Here is a 23,962-nt window from a genome sequence, read left to right as displayed (position 1 = left end):
TCTTTTTACCTTTGAATCATAATATTTTGTAAAAAACAACTTTTAGTCAGTAACCAATAACTTTAAGTTTGAAAGCTTTTTATAAGTATAATTCAGTTTATTCAGCAAAATTCAGTAACTCTATACACCAAAATGGCAAAATATACATGTGATTCACAAAAAATTAGTGTAAATCAATAAAATGAATTTCTTCTCATTAAAAGTTGCATTCAGTAAAAAAAATCAGTTTTGATTAGTAATCTTATTGTAATTGGTTAAAATATTTTTTTATAAGTAGAAATTATGCGAAAAGAACAAGGCCTAATAGGTGGATGGTTTGCGATCTATCTTTAAATTATTGAATAGTTGGGGAAGAGAGCTTTTTGCAAAGTTGTGGATTATGAATTTTGAGCATAGGAGACAAGATATAATTGGAGGGAAATGAGATGGACCATGACTATAATTTGGAGGATTTTTCCTTAGAGCCTTGGAGGAAGTTGGAGTTAGATGTGTTAGAGTTGGAGATGTTTTGTTGCTTGGTAGGAGCTTAATAATATTCCCTCCCATACTTTTTATTTTTCCCACTTTAACTTTTTTGTCTCACAAAAAGATTCCAATTGGGAAGAACAAAAGGGTAGTTGGGATTAATCATATAAAAAAGTAAGAGATTATGAGATCTTTTTATTGTTTTGGAATGAAGTCCTTTTTGCAATGAGCATTGTGACTGGATTTAGTTAATGAAGATAAATGAGATGGTATGATGATATTAGGATACGTGAGACCCTAATGCTTTATCCTTCCTGGAGTTTCATAATGTTGTTTAGGGTAGTTTATTTTATATGAGTTTACTATTTGTCCTTGACTTTTTTTTTTTCTTCTCATTTTGAATCTTCATATATACTAGAGATTCAACACCCATCTGTGTACTCAGTAAGCTTTTGCACTTTAACATGATCATTATCATAAATCTACTGCTTGTTATATCTCTATTAAGATAATCAAAATCCTTGGCTACGGGGTTTATTTTGTGTAAATTATCATTAATGACATTTGATGCAGGCCACCTCTTGTTGTTTTGTGTTCTAAGTGTGTGAAAATTTTATCAATTGTTTTTATTACTGAATTTGAATGCTATCCTATGATACCAATTTTCTTATTATTAGAGTTATAACTCTGTTACAATCTTGTTATGCAGCCTGATGGAATCTATGTGAAAGCTGTTTCACTGGAGGAGCTTATCACTTCTGTAAAGAAAACTGATCCAACCTCTTATGGAATCGCTGCAGAAAAAAATAGGAGCTCTATTGAAGTGCGGTGTTGTGTATGTTTTTCCTCTTGTTTTTCTTTAAGGAGAACACTATGTGTACTTCTGCTGTCTTGTTTTAATTCAGTTATAGGGCAGGGATTGTTTTACGAGGGGTATGAGGAGAAGCCCCTTTGAGTGTTTGATTGGGCACATGAGTCATATGCAGGTATCTTGAGAATTGGAGTGGGTGTTCCATCACTGTCTGACCCCCTTTTCCCTCTCTTTAGTGTTCTTGGATACTTCTATTCTAAGTTTAAGTAGTCTTAGAGGGATAATTAATATTACTTCCTCCGTTTCTTTTTAGTTGATGGATTTTATTTAGGCACACATATTTAGGAGAAGTAAGATAAAAATGTTAAGGACAATAATGTCCATCACACCCCAACTTCATCTCTTGATTCTTTTCCACCACCACATTGATCTACTTTTCCGATACCACCATCCCACCTTTGTCAACACCTTCTACCTCACATAAAACCCACAAAATGCTCAACATTTACAAATTCCAAAAATGTTTACAACCCACTTTCAATTTGTGACCGCCCCTACTTTTGGAGTTGGAATTGGAAAAGAAGACAATGACAAAGGATGAAAGAACATCGACGCTTCAATCAATTTAGCGTTGAGTGATGGAGGATTGTTGCTACAGTGAAGAAAGATTGACAAAAAGTCAAAATTTTAAAGTTGAGATTTAATATGCTAAAACTTCTTGTGAACATCCATTAATGATGGTTATGTAGCTAGGCGAAATTATTAATGGTGAAGAACAGCCAATTTAGGGCTTTGGAGGTGAATTCGGTGAAGGATATGATGGTCAAGGCTTTTATGGAGGCAGCCATGGTGGTGGGGATCTAGCGGAGAATAAGGTTCTATGTGTAGCAGAATGGAGGCCAAGGTGGAAATTTCTGATGAGGACTCTGATGAGGGAGGAAAGAGAAAAAAGATGTTGCCATGGTTAAGAAGGTGTATATGGGTTACGGAGAAGAGAGGTGAAGGAGGGGGTCTGTAAGGAGGAGGAAAGAGAAGAGGGATAAGGGCAAACTTGACAATATTGTACAAGATATATCTCAAATAGATACATGTCAACTATAAAACTTCCCAAAAAGGAATACGTTTCAACTAAAAACTATCTCAAATAGTCTTTTTTAGTCTGTTGCTTTTCTCATTCCCCATTTTAGATGTGCTAGTGTTTATGGAGATTTAGCTTCATAAATCTTTTGGTGGATCTTTATTCTTGTTTCTCATGCTCCTTATCACTTTCTTGACAAAGAGCTATCTTGATCAAAGGTTTGCTGTTGACTAGTTACACCATCATAAGGGATTAAGGGCTATAAATGTTTTTTCTGGCATTTACCCGTGGTACATGTTAAATGTAACCAACTGTTTCCTTTCATCAGCTATTACAAGGTGTTTGCCGTATACTTGTTCTTCCATGACTTGTGGCTTTGTCTTAGAAAGCTTCAAGGAGAAATTATTGTGTGAACAAGTGTGATTTTGTTGTTTTGGTGCAATTGAGCAAGAAAGGTCTTTATGATTTTTTCATCAAATTTTTCCAGTGATTTTGGTAGAGAGATGTAGGGTAGCATGTGCTGTTTTTCAATTTGCATCCACATCTGTGATAGAATTGCACTCTCGCATTCTTGATTTTTATTTGTGTTTCCAAGGAAAATTATAACTGCTTTAAGTTTCAGATTGTTCAGTACTTTTTTAGAAGATTTGGTTTTAAATTTACTTCTTATGCTTGAATGCTTTTCAATTGTCACTTCTAGACCTTTCTCATCCCTAGCCTTCTCAATTATCACTCTTGTATTTTCTTTTGTGTAAAAAGAGCTCAAAAGCCCACCCCTCACAAATTCCGCTGTTATAAGATCTTTTTAATTTTTTGGGAAATTCTCATTGGTAGCCTCGTACTTTTGCGTATTTCCATTGGTAGCCACTTTTTATATGAATTATCTTTGGTAGCCGTCAACTCTTAAGAAATTACTTCCATAACCTTATTGAGCTAAAACCGTTACTTAATTGTTAAATTTAACCGAGGTTAGTTTTATAATAATTTAAAAATACTTAACTAAGGTTATTTATATCATAATTTAATTAATCTTACAAAAAATAAAAATAACAACCCTTCTCCTAACCAGCTAGCCACCCCCTGCCATCTCCACCTCCATCGACGGCGCCGGCGCCCAAGCTTCCCCTCCCACCGGCGCCCACTTCCCGACACCCCGACCCCAATTCCCGACACCCCCAGCCCAAATTCCCAAAAACCCCAGCCCCAATTCTCAAACACCCAAGCTCCTGCACCCTCGCGCACCAAATCGGGAAACCTCACAGCACCCTCTAGCAAACGGCTAAGGTTTTGATCTTTTGATGATAATGCTGACTAATGGAGATGGTTGGTGAGGACGAATGAAGATGGTTAAATGGGGGTAGATTGTGAGCAGGCAATGAAAGGAAAGAAGAACATGGTTGGTTTGAGGGTTTTCATAGAAAGAGGGAAAGAGAAAAGATGTGATTTCGTGGTGGATTGGAGGGGACGGGGAGGATGATTGAAGGTGGGGGACGGCAGCGGAAGCCGGAACGGCGGCAACCGGAGCGGCGGCGCCGGCAGAAGGGGAGAGGGGACTAGGTGAGGGAGGTGGCTGGGCTAGTGCGTGGGGGAGGGGTTTTCAATTTTTTTTAAAAAAAAAATTAATTAAATTAAAAATAATACAGTTAAATTTTAACACCCACTTAACGGTTTATGTTAAATATGGTTACAGAAATGAAAATGTTAACAGTTTGAGGCTACCAAAGATAATTCATATAAAAAGTGGCTACTAATGGAAATACACAAAAGTACGAGGCTACCAATGAGAATTTCCCTAATTTTTTTAATAATCAGCTTGCTTGGTTGTGTAGGAGACTCATCCACTTTCACCCATGTTGATGCTTGAACATCTTAGGAAGGGCATCGGCTCTCGTGGACAGGTACTTTCATAATGTATGAAGTTACTCTTTGTAAGAAGCTTGTAAAGCCCTTAGTTTTAACAATTGCGAGTTAGGTGTACGTAGGCACAAGGTGCAAGAGCTGGTGTCTTAGCTCTGTGAAGTACAAAGACCTACAAAAGGCTCAAACCTATGCGCTTTTTTCTAGGCTGCTTCTTGCACCTTGCGATGTAAGGCTGTAAATAGCTAATGCGTTGGATTTTTTTATTTTATTTTATTTTATTTTTTACAAAAACACCATGTGACTTTGCGATGGTTATCTCTATATCCCCCAGTTCAATTGGAAGACTCCTAGCTATTGATCACATAGCCTTTTCAACTTTTCTCATAATTCTTTTTTAGACTTATCTAATAGATGTTATTATAATTTTTAATATAAATAAAGGGCGCTTTACCTACAAAAAGTGCCCGCCTTGCGCCTAGGCCCTAAGGACTTTTGTGCCTTGTTGCACCTTGCACCCTTTAAAATTAAGGTTGAGCCTAAAGCCCTGCTGAGTGGGCACTTTGATGGAAAGTTTGTTACTTTCTATCTTCACTGTTTCCGGTGCCCATTCCCCCCCGCCATCCCTATTCCCCGACCACTATATTCTTAATCATTTGACCAAAAAGCATAATGAGCCAATATTTGTAGAACAAAGTGCCTATGGAAAATATTGGATTAGAAGGGTTCTTGTAAATGCTTTGGGCTATTATTTGGATGCAGATAGTACATATAGAAGAAGTTAATGCAAGAGTTGCAGTCTACACTGATATCCCTGATGAATTATCCGAAAATGCGAAGAGTGCTCTAAAGACTCTAGAGATTACTAAGTTGTATAGCCACCAGGTCCGTATCACCGTATGTGTCTTATAATTTTTTGCTTATTATTATAGCCATAAACCTAATGTGGATTAAGTTTACCTTTCTGCAGGCTGAGTCTATAAAGGCTTCTTTGTGTGGCAAAAATGTCGTGGTAGCCACCATGACATCTAGCGGGAAATCTCTGTGCTATAATATACCAATACTAGAAGCATTATCCCAAAACTGGCTATCATGTGCTCTATATCTGTTTCCTACTAAGGTGAATGTACTGCTTTTCATGTATTAACAAGCATGCACCCACTTATACACACCACATGGCCTGACTTGTGCACATACAGTCACATATATGGAATTTATTTTGATATTTCCTTTTAATCAGGCATGCATATGTAAGGGAATTGGATGAATCACTGGCCTTACTTCTTGTTTTTTTCTACTGAATTGTGCTTGGCAAGATTGTGTGGACAATTAAGAAGTTTTTACTGTTTTCTTATAAAACTTCATTTCAGATGCATTTGATGGTAGGCTCTCCATAATAATTGTTTGTGATTCGAGAGATGATGAATTACGTTTTCTATCTACTCCTTTTCTCTATCAACTTTCCCTTAAGATTCAAATGAATATGTTACTTGGCTGTCCTTTTGATGTTCTCTTATGCTTAGCTGATTTAAAAATTTCTGTTTCAATATATCACCACATTAGTGATCCCTTGTTGGAGGGATTTCAATAAGCTATATTCTATGCTCTTTTGATTGTCCGAGGTGAGTTGGTTGATGATGAGACAATTTTTGACATGAATCTAAGATTAGAATGGGTTCAAGTTTTATAAGGGCTAGCCTTTTTTACAGTAATGAAGCATTGATGTTGGGGGTGGACAACACCTTAGTTTTTGGTGTGGATGCAAGTAGGTGGAGTTCTCCAAAGTTCATATTAAACTCCTCCAGCCATTTGTTATAATTAAATAGAATGGCCTAATCGTCTTTAATTTGCTAGAGTTAGATAGGTAGATTTATTAAATAAATCAAATTAGCAAGTAGGTGGAGTTCTCCAAAGTTCATATCCACTATAGAGAGCAACACCATCTTACCACTTTCCCGTGAACTAAGGGTTCAAACGTCCTCAAAAGTTCTTAGCCTTACTACCTTAGCTTAAAATTTGTCTATCTCAACCATAAGCACTCTCAAACCGTGTAAGCCATCGTAAATTAGGAAGACAGGTATTCATTGGCACATCATAAAACAACCAATTCCAAATGCATGAGCAAATTTCAAATTAAATAGAATGGCCTAATCGCCAAACCTTTGACCGAATTACTCAAAAAGGATATTGCTTTTAACTTCAATGAGGTTTGCCTTGAAGCATTTCGTAAGCTCAAGGAAGCTCTCATCTCCTCTCCCGTTGTGCAAGCTCTGGATTGGAGCTTGCCTTTTGAGCTAATGTGCGATGCGAGTGATTTTGCAGTGGTTGCCATGCTTAGAGAAAAGAAAGAAGGAAAATCATGTGTCATCTACTATGCAAGTAGGACTCTTGATGAAGCTCAAAAGAACTATACAACAACGGAGAAGAAAATGCTAGCGGTTGTGTTTTCTTTTGATAAGTTTAGGTCCTATCTTTTTTGCTCTAAGGTGATTGTGTACACGGATCATATTGCGGTGCGATATCTCATGACTAAGAAGGAAGCAAAGCTTCGCCTTATCCGTTAGGTTCCCTCTCTTCAAGATTTTCACATGGAAATGAGGGATAAAAAGGGAGCGGAGAACTATGTTGCGGATCATTTGTCTAGGCTACCTTTTGAGAACAAAAGTCATGTACCAATCAATGATGAGATAGGATTTGAAACTCTCATGGCTATGGCTTCAACATGTAGCCCTTGGTATGTGGACATTGCCAATTCATTCCCCCGGATTTTTCTTCTCAACGAAAGAAGAGGTTTTTAATGAGGAGGTACTTTTGGAATAACCCATACTTGTTCAAACAATGTGAAGATGGCCTTTTTCGAAAATGTGTTCCGGATCATGAAATCGAAGGAGTTCTTGAGCATTGCCATTCACTACCATGTGGAGGACATGTGGGTGTTGATAAGACGGTGGCAAAAATTTCTCAATCTCTATTGTGGTGGCCAACAATGCATAAGGATGCCCACAAGTTCGTTTCACAATGTGATAGGTGTCAAAGAAGTGGTGGCATAACCAAAAAGGATGAAATGCCTCAACAAAGTGTATTGGAAGTTGAGCCCTTTGATGTTTGGGGAGTGGACTTTGTGGGGCCTTTCGTTTCTTTTTGTGGAAATCTATATATCTTGGTAGCGGTTGATTATGTAACAAAATGGATTGAAGCCATACCCTCTCCTACCAATGATCACAAGGTTGTGCTTAAGCTTCTAAAGAAGATCATTTTTCCTAAGTTTGGGGTTCCAAGGGTGTTAATTAGTGATGGAGGCTCCCATTTCGCCAAAAAGCAATTTGAAGCTCTTCTCAAGAGATATGGTGTTCATCACAAGGTTGGATTACCTTACCACCCTCAAACTCAAGGACAAGTGGAGGTCTCGAATCGTGAAATCAAGAATTTACTTGAAAGGATGGTGAACAAATCAAGGAAAGATTGGTCTCTCAAGCTCGATGACACACTATGGGCTCTTAGGACGACGTACAAGACTCCAATCGCATGACCCCCTACAGGTTGGTCTACGGAAAGGCTTGTCACTTGCTAGTTGAGTTAGAATACAAGGCTTTGTGGGCCATCAAGGAACTCAATATGGATTTATCGTTGGCCGGTGAGAAGAGATTGCTTAAGCTCAATGAACTTGAAGAGCTTAGAGATGATGCTTATGAGAGCTCAAGATTGTGTAAGGAGAAGACCAAAAAGTGGCATGACCAACATATACGAAACAAGAGCTTTAAGGTTGGAGATAAGGTTTTGCTTTTCAACTAAAGGCTTCGTTTGTTTCCGGGTAAACTCAAGTCCAAGTGGTCGGGTCCTTTTGTGATATCGAAGACTACTCCTTATGGTTCTTTTGAGTTAGATGCGGATGGTAACAAGTTTATGGTCAATGGTCATCGTTTGAAGCATTACTTTTGCAAGGAAGAAGTTGGTCTCATTGAATGTCTAATGCTTGATCCTTTGGATCCTATGCCTCCCCCTTGATGAATTTTTCTCATGGCCAAGTTAGTGACCTCATAAAGAAGCGCTTGTTTAAGAATTTGGTTCGGGGGGGAACATTGGGTGCCTGGGTTTGAGCTTGAGCACTAGGCCCCTCGACTCCCAACCGGGGCTCCTTTCTACTCTTTCTTTTACTCATTGCAGCTTCAAGCAATAAAAATATCTCAAAGAACACACCGACTACCAAACCAAGTAGGAACTCACTTCGAACTCAACCAAATTTGAACCACAACAACAACAAACCGAGCTTTAACAATCTGCAAAAGGTTAGTAGCAAAAACTAACCGCACAATAATAGCTCCAAGAACAATTAGGATCAACAACAATGCACACAATCACAACATATTATGATGATAAGCAATTTTCATGTAAATAGTCGCATTATCATCAATACTAACAATAACACAAAATTACTCAAATAAGTTCTATGAAAATAGCTTCAAAATCAATAATGCCAACAACAATGTTCCATAATCACAAAATATTACACTAAAATCCAACCTATCCTTAGCAAAGAAATCCAAAATCACATAAAACTCACTTAAGCTGAACCATGCTTAATAACTCAAAACTTTGCATAAACTAGTGAAAATAAGCAATAAAGTAGCAAAATTTAGAGTTATACCACTAAGGAGAAGCTTGAACACCACCAAGAACACCCAAGACTACCACCTTCAACCAAGCTTGCATAACCATGAAAATGGAGGAAATTTGGGTATTTTGGAGAAGAGAAAGTGGGTAAATTTGTGAGTAAAGTGAAAAAGTATGATGGATTTGATGGAAAATCAAGGGAATTTGTGAGTTATGGGTGAATTTGAAGGGTTAGGGTTTGAGTTTGTGAGGAGAGAGAAGAGAGCACGAAAATTTGATTGGAGAAATGTGAGGGTGAAATGGGGAAGAGAAGCTTTAGCCCCGATTTACCCAGCTCTGCGCGCCCGCACACGCATGCTGCGCGCCTGCGCAAATATACGCGCGCCCGCACACGGGTCGCGCAAAGTTTTTGCCTCAAATCTTCAATTTCGACCAATTATGTGCGGGTTCTGACAGGGCTGCGCGCCTGCCAACCAAGGATGCGCGCCCGCGCATTAGTCGCGCAGAACAGCTTACTTAGCTCCTTGAAGTCCTCCCTCTTTCGGCATATGATTCCTACAAAACACAAGCATGGGAATCAAAATAAAGAGTATGCAAAAATCTAGGAAAAAGGAAGATAAAATAGAAGAGAATTAAGTGCAAGGAAAATGATGCAAACAAGCCGCAAATGTGGGAAAATAGCCATTAAAATGAACCTTAATCGTGGCATAATAGCCACTCATCAACTTCCCCCACACTTGCCTATTGCTTGTCCTCAAGCAAGGAAAATCAAAACAAAAAGACGAACACAACAAACATAACATGACAAGGTTTAAGAAAACCATTCAAGCTCTTAGGTAGAAAATGCTCCATTTGGACTCAAATGAAGAGATATGCACCAAAGAATACTCATGTTTCTTAATTCAATGAGGGAAAACACGTTCCAAGATGCTCATGGTTGAAAGAGACAAACCTAAGCTAAGCATAGAGAACTAGTGATTTCACTCTCTGCCCTAGCCCCATCCAAGACGGTCCACATTCTCTCCACTAGCTTCAAGTCACCCCTTAGTTAGCTCCTCATGATTCCTCGAAGGAACCGGAAAAACAAGTATTTGTATAGAACCATAAGGTCACCCCGACATCTCGACTATGCATACTCTCTCCATAGGGTTGAAGTCCATCTCCCTCCACCGGTCTTTGACCTCGCCGCATTAAAGTCCAAGGGTCTTTAGGGTTGTAATGTCATGGCTAAGGGTAAAGGTTGGGAATCAATTTGAAAATTTGGTAGCAATTCCTAATATGAACTTTGGAGAACTCCACCTACTTGCAAATTTGATTTATTTAATTATAACAATTCATTAGGTTACTGAAGCTCTGTGTAAGGAGAGCAGGTAGATTTATTAGATAAATATAGAAAGCTTCTAGTTACATATTTCAACTGATGATCAGGGTGTCGAAATGATAAAGAGAAGGGATAGATTATATGATTTATTGGATTAATAGTGGAAGTTTCTAGTTGTTACATTTTTTAAATGTTGATATTTTTTATGTGCTGATCAATTGCCCCAGTCAAGACTGCAATTTTTACAGAATGGGTGTTCCCTCATTTCAGGGCAACTCAAAATAACGTTCTGGCTCTAATTCTTATGCAAATGTTTAGCAAAGTTAATGAATTGAGCTAGCCTCACATCAGCACACTAGATTCTCATCTTTCTGTAAAGTGACCAATTTGGAATTTGCTCTACTTAAAGGTTGATGTTGAGGACCTTGGGTTAGCTGGAGTGTAAAGAGTTTATACTTATACGGTGGGTGTGGATTGGATGGTGCTCATTGTCTCATTGCCTTTTGATCTAGTCAATGTGTGGCCTTTTGTTTGTATCCATCCAATTGTACACCTAAGATATGATTTGCACGAAAAGGGAGGGCAGTGTGTTATTATATCTCTTTTTATTTTTCCTTTGGTGGTTAATCATTTTAGCCATCTCTTTATTAAGGGATAATATGTGAGTCTTAAGGTTGGTTGGGTGAGGAGTCTGTTGCCTATTTACAAGGCACTACTGTTTTGCTCTTTGTTGATCTAGCTTCAGTTTAATAATGTTATTGCTGTTGTTTATTAATTTTTTATTTCTTTACCGAGTCTTAGAATCAGGTATAGCCATATAGGTATAGTCTGGTATTCAGAGTAATATATAAGAGCCACTTGTGGGTACACTTGCCTCCCATTTCAATCTTGGAATTTTATATCCCATGTTCCTCATTTTAAATCCCATATTAAATTTTGCACTTTAGAGGAATCCTTGTTTGTGGGGATTCATCTTCCAATATGCTTCTGATGTCTTATTATTTCTGTAGCTCACACAATATTTCGAATGTTGAATTCTGGGGTAGTGAGGGTCTTGTCGTCCTATGGAACTTTCATTTTGAGTAGAAGCCTAAATTTTGGGGTGACAGGTTTGCTGGGTTTGTTAGAGGATGCCTCCTTCACTATCCTGCCCTGTTTTTTTTTTTTTTTTTCCATTTTCTTTTTTAGGAAGTAATATATTATCAAAATTGTGCAAGTTATGGTTTTAAGGGGAGAAGAAAAAAATCTGGGCTTCCATGCTTGGATGGATTCAACATTGTTGATAATCATAAAAAAATGGGTTCTAACATTCTTGTGCCTTGGTTGTGAGGAGCCTGGAATTTATAACTTTTTGCTTGTTGATTGGCTCTTATTTGTGGATCAAGTCAGATTAGTCTTGAGAGACATAGGCTTAATAAGACTTCATGGCAGGTATCTTGCATGTCTATCCCTTGGTTTTATTGATGGAAAGGAATGAGTTGCTTTTCCAGAGTATGGTTTCTAGTTGGGAGATTTTGTGGGATATAGTGTTGTTTTTTTTTTATTTGTGGTCCTTTTCTGGCGTATCTTTAGCAGATATTCCTTTGGATTGGCACACTACATGAATTTTTAGAGGACCCTGGTCCCCTTAGTTTCGTATCCATCACCTCTTACAGTAATACAGTATTTCTTTCTCCTGTAAACACACTAGCACATATCTGTTTGTATGTATGACACATGCTGCATGCATGAGAATTTGACTAAGCAATATGTAGATTTGTATGTTTAGCAGATATTCATTAAGACTAGCACAACTAGTCTTAAGGAAGTCTAGCTTTTACGAGTTCACTTTTGCACCTTTGGTACTATTAAATCCCATTTTGCAACCCTTTAGGGCTTTAAGGATTCCCAGCATTCAGATATATTGGTGTGTGAATCCTCTGAAATTTGGCATGCTGCACAAGCCCTTGATGGATTCCAACAATGTAATTATTTATTTATCTTAACCAAAAGTTGCACAAGAGTAGCATATGTAGATTTGTAGACACATGCAAACCCTAATACACTCATTCACTGATTTGCAGCCTCTTTTTTATTCAGTGCCACACATCTGGATTTCAGTGACATATTTTTAACTCACAATTAAATTTCTGTTCAACGTCTTTGACTGTCTAAAATGATATATTTTCTTTTTCTGATGAAAATTGTCTAAAATGAATTTACCTACTATATGTCTAATGCTGTCCAGGCCTTAGCTCAGGATCAGTTGCGAGCATTGCTGTCTATGACTGAAAATTTTGAAAATGTCAATATTGGAGTTTATGATGGTGACACTTCTCAAAAAGATAGGAATCAGCTTCGTGACAGCGCTAGACTGGTACTGTAGTATTTCCTGTGTCTCATGTTAGTTGACACGTTTTGACTTTGGACACTTTTTCATAAATAACTTTCACTTCCGTTTGTGATTTATACCTAAAAAGATACATTGTCATGTGGGGTCTTGTTGGATACGTCTCAATGTATATCATTCATATATACTCTTTTTTATACTTATTTCTCATTAATAATTGAAGATATTATCGTTTAATCATGAATTGGCAAATATTCCTAAACAAATGTGTCAACTAAAAATAAGCGGAGGAAGTAATTATCAACTTTGTAAGATTGTGGATGCTACTCTCACCATGCTGTCGTGCCTAATTGAGGTCAATAGTTTTCTTTCCTTTCTACAGCTGATCACCAATCCAGATATGCTGCATATGTCAATCTTGCCATATCATGGACAGTTTCAGCGAATTTTATCTAATCTTAAGTAAGGAGTAAATCTTGTTGATTGTTGTTCTTTATCATCTAGTTATTTCTGTAATTTTCTTTTGCTTATCTTTATACTGGTGCATTTAACTTATATATATATATATATATATATATATATATATATATATATATATATATATATATATATATATATATATATATATATATATATAGGGGAGGGATCCGGTGAGAATAGGTTCATATGTGAGAATTCATACTTATATGAGAATTGATTTTAAATTTAGAACATGTGTCTGAAATTAAAATTTAGAACATCTAAGTAATAATTTAGAACATCTATGTGAGTAATATGTTTAGAACATTTGATTTAAGAATTAGAACAAGTACGTGATTAAAAATTTATAAAATATACTTTATGAAAATTTAAACATATGAGTAAAATTTAGAACATCTGATTTAAGATTATGAACATGTGAATAAAAATTTAGAACAAACTTATATAAAATATAGAAAGTGTGAGTAAAAAATTTAGAACATATGAGTAAAAAAATAGAACATACGCTTTAAAATCTGGAACATATAATTAAAAATCTTAGAACACACATTTTAAAATTTAGAACATATAAGTTAAAATTTTGGAACAAGTTATTTCAAATTTATGATATTAAACTTAACTAATTTATGGTTTAGAACATGTGAGTACTAAATTAGAACATTTGATTTAATTTAGAACACCTAAGGAAAAGTTTAGAACATTAGATTTAAAATTTAGAACATACGAATAAAAATTTAGAACATAAAGAGTGTTCTCACATAAGAAAAATTCTCACATAAGAAAAATTCTCACGAGAGCCTCCTCCTATATATATATATATATATATATATATATATATATATATATATATATATATATATATATATATATATATATATATATATATGTTGACGGGATTACACTTTTATATATGGATGTTGAAAGTATATGTTATAAATTCTCTAAAGCTGTGATTTCTGTTTAATAAAACAGGTATGTAGTCTTTGATGAAGCACATGCTTATAAGGGAGCATTTGGATGCCATACTTCCCTTATATTGAGGAGACTACGCCGGTTATGTTCTCATGGTATGTATATGTTTGCATACATTGTTTTTAATGCCAAATGATCATTTTCTTAATCTTATTAAGTCAAGTGCTGACTTTTATATTAATTAGTAAATTTATTGATTTGAGCTTTATAATCAACTTTGGTGCAAGACAGCAAGAGTATTTTTGTATTTTAGAGTAGCTTTAGTTTCTAAGTGTATAGAAAATTGAAATAGATGAGCTCTGTATATAGAGCTTTCCAATTTATAGGGTTCCGACCTCCAAGTAGCTACCTTGTTGGGTTTTTTGGCCATCAGCCATATACGTAGCCCAACTTTCTTTCATAGGGCTTCAAGGCCAACTTTATTTAAAGCCCAAATTAATTAATTTTGATTGTTTTTTTCTTTTATAAAAGCCATTAATTGACTTTACTGGATTAAAAGAAGAGGATGTGCCCACATAATAAATATATTATGTCTACAATTTCATTTAGGTATCTATCATGAATTCCGAGTGATATCTACTAATGTGTCCCATGCCCTCGGTTTAAAGCTCCTTTATGGCATTAGTATGCATAGTATCCTATTCTCAGTTGGTGTAGGTCTGTAAGAGCATCAATAGTAATCCAGATATGTCTTCCTCATGCAGTGTATGGCTCTGAACCTTCTTTTATCTTTTCTACTGCAACTTCTGCCAATCCCCGTGAGCATGCAATGGTAATTTTATCTTTAACTTGTTGGGTTCTATCAATCTGGCTGTTTATTTATTCAGTTGTCAATGCTCTTTTCCCTTTTATGAGAATGAGCTGGTTAGCTTGTTTTTCTCCATTCAGGAACTTGCAAATTTACCAACAATGGAGCTGATTGAAAAAGATGGAAGTCCGTCTGCTCCGAAGTCCTTTATTCTTTGGAATCCACCTTTGTTACCAAAAACAGTGGGTGCTTTATGGTTCTTTGATATTTTTATGTAGTGGGTAGCTTTGTGATATGATGTTGATCATATACTTCTGAAATCCAGGTGCAGCGAACTGGCACAAGAATCAAAACCATTGTCACAAAGAGGTCTAGGTAAAATTTATCTTCATTTATAGGAAGCTAGGTATATAGTGTTCATTGTCTTAAGAAATGTTTGACATGGATTCAACATAGTATCTTTTAACCACTTTTTAAGACCTGTTATGGGCATGGCTGCAAGTTTTAGCTTTATTGTAGCTCTTACTTGTTGGATTAGACCTTAGACAGCAAACAAGAAACTTTTCTCTTACATGCGGAGTATTAGTTCTTTATTCCTGTTCCTCCCTGTATACTGTATAGCTTAACCTACTCTCAAAACTAAAAAGTTAGGTATTAACCCTTTACTAATTTCACACTGATCTTGAACGCTATATACTAAGGTAATTTGATGATTCTCTCATCTCTTTCAAGCCTCTATATTGCTTTTCGAATAGATAAGGCTGATTCAAGAGGCCTTTTCAGTATTTCAGCTCTAACTTGCCACTGGTTTCTGATTATAGCTAGTAAGAGATCAATTTTAGCATTAGAGTCTTACTGTGCTAAGCGTAGACAAGCCACAAACTTTCCTACCAATGTGCAATTGAATCTTTAATTTTGTAAATATAGCCTTGCCCTTCTATATTTAAGGTCTGGCCTTGAATCTAATTTGAAATAATGCACGTTACTTGTTTCATAAACTGGTTAATAGACCATGTATACTGCCGGAATTAGATTTCTTCTAACTGTGTTCTATTTAGATCCCATATCCCCATGCACTTTAGAAGACCTGGAAATATATCTCTATTACAAATTTACATGAACTCTGAAAGTTACTTGATTTCCTTACTTCTAAAGATAAAACAAAACTATGAATTTTTGTATACCTGATGTTTCTAGAGATTGATGAAAAATAAGATTAGTTAAAGTTGAACAATAGTTAGATGTCAGTTTAAGCTTTATTTTTCCCCTTCTTTCTATATTTACTTTTACTGATGATATTAATTCTTTTGGGCTCAGTATATTACTTACTGCTCATGCTGCTGCCTTGGTATTCATACCAGCTTTTATACTGCTTGCAATCTGGTAACCATCATCTTTTTGTTGTATTTACAGCCCTATATTGGAGGTTTCACAACTCTTTGCTGAAATGGTGCAGCATGGACTACGTTGTATTGCTTTCTGCAAAACACGCAAACTTTGTGAAGTTGTGTTATCTTACACGTAAGTTAATCTCATATTCATGTGTTGATATTCGTGATAGGTTCTGGAATTTCCTTCATTGAAACACACGTGAAGTCTAAATTTTGTTGATTTAAGCTCATAATGGTCGTCATTTTCTGCTTGCTTTTATTTTTTCTGAGTATGAAGATTGATGTGAATGGTTTTTGCAAAAAGGACCTGGTCATGCATTTGATTTTAATATGATGGTAGTGCTTTTGTGTAATACCATTTAGACGCATCTTGATGTTATTGCAGTTAAGTGTGATCCAAATGCTTGGGTTTTTTTAATTTTCTTCTTTATTTCTTTGGCAGACATGAGATTCTTCAAGATACAGCTCCTCATCTTACTGATTCCATCTGTGCTTATCGTGGTGGCTATGTTGCTGAGGTTAGTGTTCTTTTTATTTTGGTTTTTAATGCCATCTCTTTAGAAATTAAAAATAGAACTTGGTTTGTTTTGAGGTATATACCACATTATTTTCCTTGCACTGATGCCTTGAACCAACCAACGCTGCCCTTGAGGGTAGAGGGTGCTAGGCTTGTAGTCAATTGAAGATTCTTTAGCACCATAAAGCTAGCTGACACCTTTGGTGTTAATGAACATAAGCATGCATTGAGCATTTTAGTGGTTATTTACGAAGCAGCTGAAGTCTAGATTAATTTTGGGAAGCATCTTGGAAATTGGATAATGAAATTTTCCATTAATTGAGTTATTGTCTGATTAAGCTGCTTGGCTTTCATTTCTTCATGAACTCTTGAATGTTTGTGGGTGTGGGTGGTATATGGTGAAAGGGGGTTTATGAGACCAGTTCTAATTGCAGTTTATATTAAAATAGTGAATGGCTCTGTTGTGACTGGGCTTTGTGATAAAGCAGGATAGGAGAAGGATAGAGAGTGAATTCTTTAGCGGGAAGCTCTGTGGAATCGCTGCAACTAATGCTCTTGAGTTGGGTATTGATGTAGGACACATTGATGTGACATTGCATCTAGGTTTTCCTGGTAGTATTTCTAGGTAAAGTCTGTAACTATTTGATCTTAGTAACTTGGAATTATTTGTTTTGGTTCTGATTTATTGCTTGTCATTTTATTCAGTCTGTGGCAACAAGCTGGTAGGTCTGGAAGAAGAGGAAAACCGTCACTTGCTGTGTACGTTGCATTTGATGGACCACTGGATCAGTATTTTATGAAATTTCCACAAAAATTATTCCGAAGCCCTGTAGAATGCTGCCATGTAGATGCTCAAAACCCAAAGGTATCAGTAATTAGTAACTTATATCTTGAATTTGCAGTAACTATTACTATATTTGCAAGCTATTTTTCCTTTTACCCCCAGCTTCACAAGCTAGATTATGTACTTCTTTGATCATGTCTTTCATGCAGGTTCTTGAGCAGCACCTAATTTGTGCTGCCATAGAGCATCCTATAAGTTTGATATATGATGGAAAGTATTTTGGCTCTGGTTTAAACGATGCTGTTACAGCACTTGAAAGCAGGGGATATTTATCTGCTGATCCCTCTCGTGAGTCAATAGCAAAGATATGGAGCTACATTGGGCAAGAGGTATATTTATCAGGTCTTATTTTAAAGCTCTTCTACCTTAATATACATATTTGGGGACCATGAATTCGTTGAGGCCCCTTTTGTGCACTATTGACCAGGCAAAGCCAATATCTAAATTGTCTCGTGAATATTGTGAAAGAGATGGCAAGATCATACAAGTTACAGTGGCTTCTGTGTATGAAGGGAATATATTGATGAAACATTGTTTGAATGTGTGACATACATATAGTAACAGTGATTATTTCGGAAACGCTGTGCCCCTGCGATATTTTCTCTAGTTATTTCATTTGGCTTCGGGGGAAGGGGGAATTTGACGTAGACTTTGTACCAAAAATGGTTAAAAAAATTCTTGAAAAACTTGATAATGGATATTTTCTGTCGACTTTTGTGTGAGTTTATTTATTTATAATAACTTGTATTGTCGTGGAAAGAAAAAAAAAAGAGATGGATTGTAGTTTCAAAAGATTAGAGACAAAATGTGGAGTTCATATTGTGGGAAATCTGAAATTCTGAAATGGAGTTTTTTTTGGGAGAGTAAGTCATTTAGGTGAGCAAGTGATGTGATTAGTGGTCTAGGAGGATGTAGGAACTAAGGAAACATGATGATCAGAGTAGAAAGAGACACAGTGATCTACTCCAATAATGATGGGAGGATGCCACTCATGCCAGTTGACCACTCTAATTGAAAACAGAAGCATGGCAATTCTATTGGACTTCTTAACCTCTTTTAATTAGGCCTGTGCAATGGGTGGGCCCCATTGAATGCCCGGACCCAACCCTGAAATCAAAGAGTCAAACACGACCCTCTACACGGTTCAAACTGGGCCATGGAGTAAATTGCAATAAAAACTTGTAATTTAAGAGAACGGCTATATTAAAGATGGTGTCTTCTGGTAACCTAGCTATGGGCACAACCTGGAAGCTATGCAGCTATGCTACTTGCCTGCGCTCAATTATTGGTATCAAATACTGGGTTAATATAAGTTTAGGACACAAGGATACTGCGTCAGAATCAAATGAGAATGATGATAAGACACCGTTTAAGCCGCAGAATTTTGAACTACAGATACATCATTTTGACAGTGCATACTTTATGTATTTGTATTTTCATATTTTTCACCGGTAATAGGCTTTGACATCAATTATGTAGTCTTTTGTATTTGTTCTCTTTTTTTGGTGCTTTTGTTTGTGCACATTTTCCCCTTCTATATTTTTTTTTTCTTTCATTCTGAGAAGGTCTCACTTTTTCACTCTTGCTCTTTATGTTCTTTTCTTATGTCCCTTCGATTCTCCTCTTTGCTTTGATCTGCCCTTCATCTGTTAGCTTAGTGTTCTATTAAGAATGGAAGTAATTATTAATATGATCAGGGCTTCTTCATGTAGATGCCTGTATTTTTGTTGAAAAATCCTGTGAATGACTTGACTTGGTGAGTTACGGGTTAAATAGAGGAGGAAAGGTTGCCTGAATTACATTAGGCTTTCTTTCATATGGAATATTGTTGTTGTTATTCTGCAATTTATGTTTTTTTTAAACCCTAACCATGTCTAGTCTCTGTTTTTTTTTGTTTTACTAGAAATCACCTTCTCGTTCAATTAGTATCCGTGCAATTGAGTCTGAGAAATACAAAGTGATTGACAAGAATAATGAAGTTCTTGAAGAGATTGAAGAGAGCAGGGCTTTTTTCCAGGTTAGTTGTACTTGATTTTTCTTTTCTTTTTTTTTTTCTTTCTTTTGACGGATATTACACTATAATTTTAAATCATATTGTTCCTTAATATGGACCTGTTGATGCTATGTTGGTTACCTTTGATTTACATGCCTGCTACCTGTACTTGTGCAATTAATTTTTTTATTAAATCTTTTTAACACCCAGGTATATGAAGGGGCAATCTACATGAATCAAGGGAAGACCTATCTAGTAAAGGAGTTGGATTTATCTAGTAAGATTGCACTTTGCCAAAGAGCGGACGTAAAGTATTATACCCAAACTCGTGACTACACTGACATTGATGTCATTGGAGGTGCTCTTGTATGTTGAATTATATTTCCCTACTCCTATATGTTCAGACTGCATTATACACTGTTCTTACATATTTGTGCATCTAGTGGGACATTTCAACAGTCTTTCAGCAAATTGATGTCAATGTCCTGCTAGCATTGTACTCTCTATGTCTCATAATTATCATCCACTCTTTGGGATGTCCCAAACAGATCTTTTAGCTACCTATTTAGGCAATTATTTCCTTCCCCAATGCTTTGAGGATTGAGATTTGAGATAATTTTTATAAAAAGGGGTTCAATGGTTATAAAATATTGGGGTATCCAAGTGTGAACATTTGAGGATCAAGAAGAAAAACTATAATTGTTAACATTAAGCTTCTTTCTTTGGGGACCTTTATATTGAAGATTGTGGTTTGAATTCCTATGGGGAGATTTAAAATGGATCTTCTTTCTAGCTATCATAGGCTCATAGCCAGTGCCTTGGGAGGCATTTTGAAGTCATAGATATTACAAATGTTGATCGCAACAGAGAGGTACCATCTTATATGATCCTCCATATTTTATTACTTGCTCCACTTTCCTTTTGTGGCCGTATTTTATTACTTGCTCCATTTCCTTTTTTGAAACTTTTAACAATATTTTACTATTTTCCTCCTACTAGTGGCCCCCTCTTTATATTTTAATATTTTAATCTCTCTCCTCCCTACTTACAGGTATAGTGTTACCTGAATAATGCTGATTAATTGCATTAATGATTTTATAGGCTTACCAAATAAGAGCTTCAAAGATGCAGTGTCATGGAACAACTGCCCTAACAAATTCCTGCACAGTAACCACCACTTGGTTTGGTTTCCGTCGCATTTGTAAACGAACCAGCAGGGTACTTGATACAGTTGATCTTGCACTTCCCAAGTATTCATATGAGTCACAGGTACCAGGCTCAAATCTTTCTGTGTTTTCAATTACAGCTTCCTGTTTCTTTCAAGTCTCTTTTTAAGAGGTTTTTTTATGCTACCACAATGGTTTTTGCGCAGGCTGTCTGGATTCGAGTTCCCACATCTGTGAAAACAGCTGTAGAGAAGGAGGGATTTTCTTTTCGTGCCGGCCTACATGCTGCATCTCATGCTGTCCTCAATGTAGTTCCGCTGTAAGTTTGCATCAGATCTGGCCATAACATTCTCTTTTTGTTCTGTGGTTTACATAGTCAGAAGTTTTGATTTGTATACATACAAAATTAGACAAAAAACCAAGGGTTGGAATTCAAGTTGATGGTGCAATGAGTAGATTTAAACATCTCTTGAGCTGCTAGACTGCAAGACCACAAGTTGAAAGATAGAAGACGCAAAATATATGTTGCATTTATTAGTTTGGAACAATAACTCTGTAATTGCAGGTGCAGTCTGAACGCTCAAGCCAAAACTATCTATTGGCTTTCCTCATCTAGGAACCAGCCACACTCGATCATCCAATTATCTTTTAGCTGTGTAAATACTCACTAAGGATTCAATACACAGTTTGAAGGGTAATGAAGGCTTCTAGCTTCATTTATCAAATTATAGACTTAAGTCACTTGTGACAATGGTCATCTCCCTTTTGTTGGTGTAAGAGCGAGGATCAAGGCTGTGCTTCTTTTGCACTATAACTTTAGACTTCAACCAATAGAGAATAACATTAAGGAGGTGCTGAAAATTAGTCATTCTTTCACAAAATTATTGAATAGCTCTCCAATTGGAACTATCTTGCTCACTCCTTATAGTATGCTTTCTATAGAAGATTTTTCTCAAAGATCTGCAGCTCTTCACCATTTTTACACGATGTGCTATAGGATGATTTTTACTTACAATATTAAAATGGGATCTTGGCTGGGTAGGTGTGTGTTTTTGTGGGCGTTTAAAAAAAAATATTTAAGAAGGGGGCCGGGCGCGGTGTGTGTGTGTGTGGGGGTGGGGGGGGGGGGGGTGGGTTGACTAGAGTACTAGACTGCATTATGAATAGATAGAGTGTAGATTAACTGTCCGAGAGGTATTACCTATCTTGATCTTCTTTGTGCCTTCTCGATACCTTAGGTGGCCTGTATACACTAGTGAATAAAACCATTACCATGCATTTGCAGTTGTCTCTTGTCTGTCTATTATTTGCTAAATAGGTGAACCTATTGTCACCAAATCTATTGATTGCTGGTCCCACACTTCCACTGCTAATGTTTCAGAGGAGCTGAATGAATTACTGCTATCGATGCTAATAGTTTTTGCAATGATTAATTAATCCAAAATTTACACCTAGAGCTCGCTTCCTTAATTTCTCTTGTTTTCTTTGTTCCTTTTTGTATAAAGCTTTGCTCTTTCATAACTTTTCTGCTTCCCTGATTAATTCTCTTGTAAATGTGTAGCTACATAATCTGTGACTCTTCAGATTTAGCTCCAGAATGTGCAAATCCTCATGAGACCCGCTATGTACCAGAAAGAATCTTATTATATGACCAACGTCCTGGAGGAACAGGGCTTTCAATGCGGGTAATTGACATAGATTTATCTTTTAACTTCTTATCAAGAATCTTGCGGCAAACATATTACTATTAAATAATGAATAGTAAGAGTCAAAGAAGTTGAAGAGGTATCCAATATTGAGAAGATGGTGCTGTGTGTAATTTCTTGATATGAGAGTTTAACTTCAATACTAAGGAAAAGAAGAATCTATTCTTGGCGCTCAGCATGTACTGGTTTAGAAATATAATATACACTATATTTGGAACAATAGACTTGGAACTTGGAAGTGACTCCCACATCACCACTCTTTCTTGCTACATTGGCAGTTTTTATTTTGCCCCCTTGATTTTAGCAAAAACAAGCTGTTTGCTCACTTTCACTTTCTCTTTCTCGATGAGTTTCATGTTAATGTATGATGTTTTGATGTGGGACAGATTCGACCACTGTTTAATGATTTGTTGACTTCTGCTTTGGATATGCTTACATCATGCTACTGTTCAGGAGATGTTGGTTGCCCCAACTGTGTCCAAGTATGTTTAAAATGTTCTTTTCAATTCTTCATTTTGACTAAAATTTTAGATTTATCAACATTTTCACCATGGTGACTTCATATTTGCATCTTAACAGACACTCGCCTGTCAGGAGTATAATGAGCTATTGCACAAGGATGCTGCAATCATGATTATCAAGGTTAGCCTGATTTCTGTGGCCAATGAGAAATTATATTTTTGACTAATTTGGGTACCATTACTAACAAATTTTATAACTATCTCCTTATCCACCCTCTCCCCCAAAAATGGGGATAAAAATCAACTTACGCAGGGTGTTTTAGAGGCGGAAGACTTGTACTGGCGACAAGATCCTGGCCCTTCAGAAACTGCGTGAATTTGGATGTGGCAGCTGAAGCTTGAAGACACTTAAAATGCTAGTTTTTGAATCACATGCACAACAAAACTTCATATTTGGCTCCATTTCTCATCTCAGAGAGCTTCTCGACCTCTACTTCCTCTTGTGAAATTGGTGATCTTGAATTGTGACAGCTCCAAGGCTCTATATACTGAGGAACACTATATACTGAGGAACAACTGTGGTTTGTGATTTCCGTCTTCAGAGCTGTGACTACTGCAAAATAATCTGGTCATTAGGTGCTGACAAATTCACCTGCAGCAGTCAATTTTAACTTATGTGGGATGGCAGTAGTGTGTATCCCATCTTCAGCACCTTGGCAAAGTACTATATGAATCCCCAACTCGTGTAGTTATTTAGTTGCTGATATTTACATGCAGCTTCAGTTTTGACTTCATGAACTGACTACATACAGAGTGTTTCATCGGAATACATCCTTGCGAAATTACAAGAAACATACATCTTACATGAACTGTACATAGTGTATTTCAAAGACAAATGCTCATACATTCAATTAAAAAGGGTATTTAATTGTCCAAAAGATTTTATCTTGATGAGGTGAATGTACATAGTAGTTTCAATTAAAAAGGGTATTTCAGTTACAATATATACTTAAAACAAAGTGTAAAAATTATTGGCCCATGCAGGTCTCGAACCTGCGACCTTCGCGTTATTAGCACGACGCTCTAACCAGCTGAGCTAATGGGCCAATTATGCTTAAATTGTCATTATCTAACAACATTTACAATTAATTAAGCAGTAATTGGACACTAGATTTCACAATCATATGAGTAGGGTGTGCTAACTGCTCAATT

General features: G+C 36.4%; 1 protein-coding gene and 1 non-coding gene across 3 annotated transcripts in view; one reads left to right on the top strand and one right to left on the bottom strand.

The window, feature by feature from the left end:
• The window catches only part of LOC145600969 (uncharacterized), a 29,308-nt gene extending 5,444 nt beyond the window's left edge, over positions 1-23,864 (top strand). Inside the window, exons 5-27 of one of the 2 annotated variants that reach the window (XM_081656855.1) lie at positions 1,175-1,300; positions 4,184-4,252; positions 4,974-5,096; positions 5,182-5,331; positions 12,371-12,499; positions 12,855-12,934; positions 13,925-14,019; positions 14,629-14,696; positions 14,813-14,914; positions 14,998-15,047; positions 16,086-16,193; positions 16,506-16,581; positions 17,069-17,205; positions 17,286-17,445; positions 17,574-17,753; positions 19,328-19,441; positions 19,628-19,783; positions 20,519-20,686; positions 20,790-20,902; positions 22,145-22,268; positions 22,676-22,771; positions 22,869-22,931; positions 23,064-23,864. In XM_081656855.1, the coding sequence (XP_081512981.1) occupies positions 1,175-1,300; positions 4,184-4,252; positions 4,974-5,096; positions 5,182-5,331; positions 12,371-12,499; positions 12,855-12,934; positions 13,925-14,019; positions 14,629-14,696; positions 14,813-14,914; positions 14,998-15,047; positions 16,086-16,193; positions 16,506-16,581; positions 17,069-17,205; positions 17,286-17,445; positions 17,574-17,753; positions 19,328-19,441; positions 19,628-19,783; positions 20,519-20,686; positions 20,790-20,902; positions 22,145-22,268; positions 22,676-22,771; positions 22,869-22,931; positions 23,064-23,126 (2,550 nt within the window). In that variant the 3' untranslated portion in view covers positions 23,127-23,864. Of the gene's footprint in view, positions 1-1,174; positions 1,301-4,183; positions 4,253-4,973; positions 5,097-5,181; positions 5,332-12,370; positions 12,500-12,854; positions 12,935-13,924; positions 14,020-14,628; positions 14,697-14,812; positions 14,915-14,997; positions 15,048-16,085; positions 16,194-16,505; positions 16,582-17,068; positions 17,206-17,285; positions 17,446-17,573; positions 17,754-19,327; positions 19,442-19,627; positions 19,784-20,518; positions 20,687-20,789; positions 20,903-22,144; positions 22,269-22,675; positions 22,772-22,868; positions 22,932-23,063 lie in introns of those variants that run through there. The other variant, XR_014104335.1, reaches the window with a different exon arrangement.
• TRNAI-AAU (transfer RNA isoleucine (anticodon AAU)) lies at positions 23,783-23,856 on the bottom strand. The gene has a single exon. It is a non-coding gene; the product is annotated as a tRNA-Ile (tRNA).
• Positions 23,865-23,962: the final 98 nt, after the last annotated feature.

This window comes from Chenopodium album, chromosome 2 (genome assembly GCF_948465745.1).
Source record: "Chenopodium album chromosome 2, dcCheAlbu1.1, whole genome shotgun sequence".
In the NCBI taxonomy this organism is placed as follows: domain Eukaryota; kingdom Viridiplantae; phylum Streptophyta; class Magnoliopsida; order Caryophyllales; family Amaranthaceae; genus Chenopodium; species Chenopodium album.
The sequence above is the reverse complement of the archived record's forward strand: the minus strand, read 5'-3'. Positions and strand labels throughout refer to the sequence as shown.